The following is a 2,112-nucleotide window of genomic DNA, read 5'->3' on the forward strand; positions in this document are numbered from 1 at the left end:
GTAAATTTTTATTGTGGTTGACTTTGTTTGGTACGCTTTTTCTGCCAAATGAAAAATATTTTTAAAAATAGGAACTTGCACTGGACACTATATTAATATGTTAGTCCATAAAAATGTGATAAATGTGCATCAAAACCATACAAGATTGATGTAGATATAGAATGAATACTTCATAAATTATAGATACATTCGAGACGTGTCAATTCCCATGTGCAATTCCTTTTGCTTCGCCATGCTTTAAAAAATCCTGTGGTGAGATATATTGGTATCCCTGTGAGTCAAACACATGCTTACAATACCAGTCTTTGTGTTACCAGTTTTGTTCTTTTTTCTCATTCTCGTATTTTGGCATCCACGTGAACAAATCATGTTGTGTCTAGCCAGACAATGATGGATACTGTCACACCTAGAGGGCCCTAAGACTATCTCTCCTCATTGTAGGAGCAAATCGCCTATTACACCTAGAGATATATCTAGTCCATCATCATAGGTTTTTCATAAACCTATAAGTTGTTGTTATGATCACCCTATTACAGTTGACGTTAGAACAACCGAAAAGTGCATCGACCAGTATGGAGTGACTCGATACTCTCATGGTCTAAGAAATTATGGATACATTAACTTCCCATGTTATGACTATAGACTTATGACAAAATCATCTCCTAGTACAAAATCCTACTTGGGTCAATTCAACACAAGTGTTCTTCTAACATCGTGCCCTCAATATTGCTGGCACGATCGTTTAGAAAAGTAAAACCATCATGCAACACTTGAACTAGTCCTAGAGGCAAGACAAGGAATCTATTTTAACGTTTATATTTTTACACGTTCATATGAGTTTTCCTCTTAGCCTCTTAGTTATTGTAGACTCGAGAGCCATAGTAGTTATAGCACAGAACGTAAACATTTGTCATAAACTTGGAAATAAATAATACAATTATTATTGCCTCTAGGCTATTTTTTCAACATCATTATCAAGGCAAATACATACGCGATACAAACATAATCATTTGCAGACGGTCAAGGAAAAATGTCCTTCAAATAGTTAGCTTAAGTTCCGGGCTGCAGTTTGTCTGTGCGCCAATGGCGCAACAGGTCATCTAGTAGGAGTGATACTTCATGGATATTTCCTTAACATTTTCAAAAAGGAATGGACACTCGATGTGATTATCTATATTTTCAATAAACATTCAACTTAGGATAACATTAAATTAAAAAATTGGCAATATCTTGCTAAAATAGGAATGTCCTACTAGTAAAGATGCATGTAGAAACCTTCCATATATGTTCTCCTTCGATCTACAAAAAATTTCGTATTGATTGACGAAATCTACGGTTTTAGGAAGTAAATCTAAAATTTTAAATGGACACCAAATTTACAGCTGGCCACAATTAAGATCAGCCTCCAGATCTATCAGATCCTCCATTGGCATGGTTATAGCGTCCTCATCCTCGTAGATCCTCCACTATAAATCCACGCCACATACCTTCGTTTTCAACTCACCCAAACAAGCAATTTTCCTTCATTTGCAGATTTTTCCCTCACTTGACAATGGCTCGCAAGAAGGTGGCCCTTCGGTACATCCGCAATAACTCGGCGCGGCGCAATGCCTTGAAGAAGCACACTAAGATCCTGATGAAGAAGGCAGGCGAGGTGGCCGCCATGCCCGATGCTAAGGCATGTGTGGTCATGTATGGCGAGGGCATGGCAGTGCCAGAGGTGTTCCCATCCCATGGCGAGGCAGTGGCTATCCTGAATCAGTTCAAGAGCATGCAAGAGGCGGCACGGCTAAAGAAGACGATGGACCAAGAGAGCATCCTCCGTGAGCGTATCGTACAGCTCCAAGAGCAGGTCCAGAAGGCTAGACGCGAGGAGCAGGACCAGCACACCAAGATTCTCCTGTATAAGGCCTTAAAAAGTGGCCACTTCCCAGACAACATCGAGGAGCTCACAGCCCTGGGCTCGAAGGTGGACTCTATCCTCAAGAGCCTGAGTGAATGCACCACAAAAATGAGTGGGCAGCCACCAGTCGACCAAGCCCAGGTACCATACGTCACCAATGGCAGGGGCATGGGGCCTCCAATTATGTATCAGGCACCACCACAGCAACA

At 41.1% G+C, this 2,112-nt stretch overlaps 1 protein-coding gene across 1 annotated transcript; it reads left to right on the forward strand.

Moving 5' to 3' along the window:
- Nucleotides 1–1,552: 1,552 nt before the first annotated feature.
- Nucleotides 1,553–2,106, forward strand: LOC119343577 (agamous-like MADS-box protein AGL80; the record flags this gene model as incomplete). The annotated part of the gene is made up of 1 exon (XM_037614470.1): nt 1,553–2,106. A coding segment is annotated over exon 1 (554 nt), but the record flags the coding sequence as incomplete, so codon positions are not given.
- Nucleotides 2,107–2,112: the final 6 nt, after the last annotated feature.

This window comes from Triticum dicoccoides, unplaced genomic scaffold (assembly GCF_002162155.2).
Source record: "Triticum dicoccoides isolate Atlit2015 ecotype Zavitan unplaced genomic scaffold, WEW_v2.0 scaffold133399, whole genome shotgun sequence".
Lineage (NCBI taxonomy): Eukaryota > Viridiplantae > Streptophyta > Magnoliopsida > Poales > Poaceae > Triticum > Triticum dicoccoides.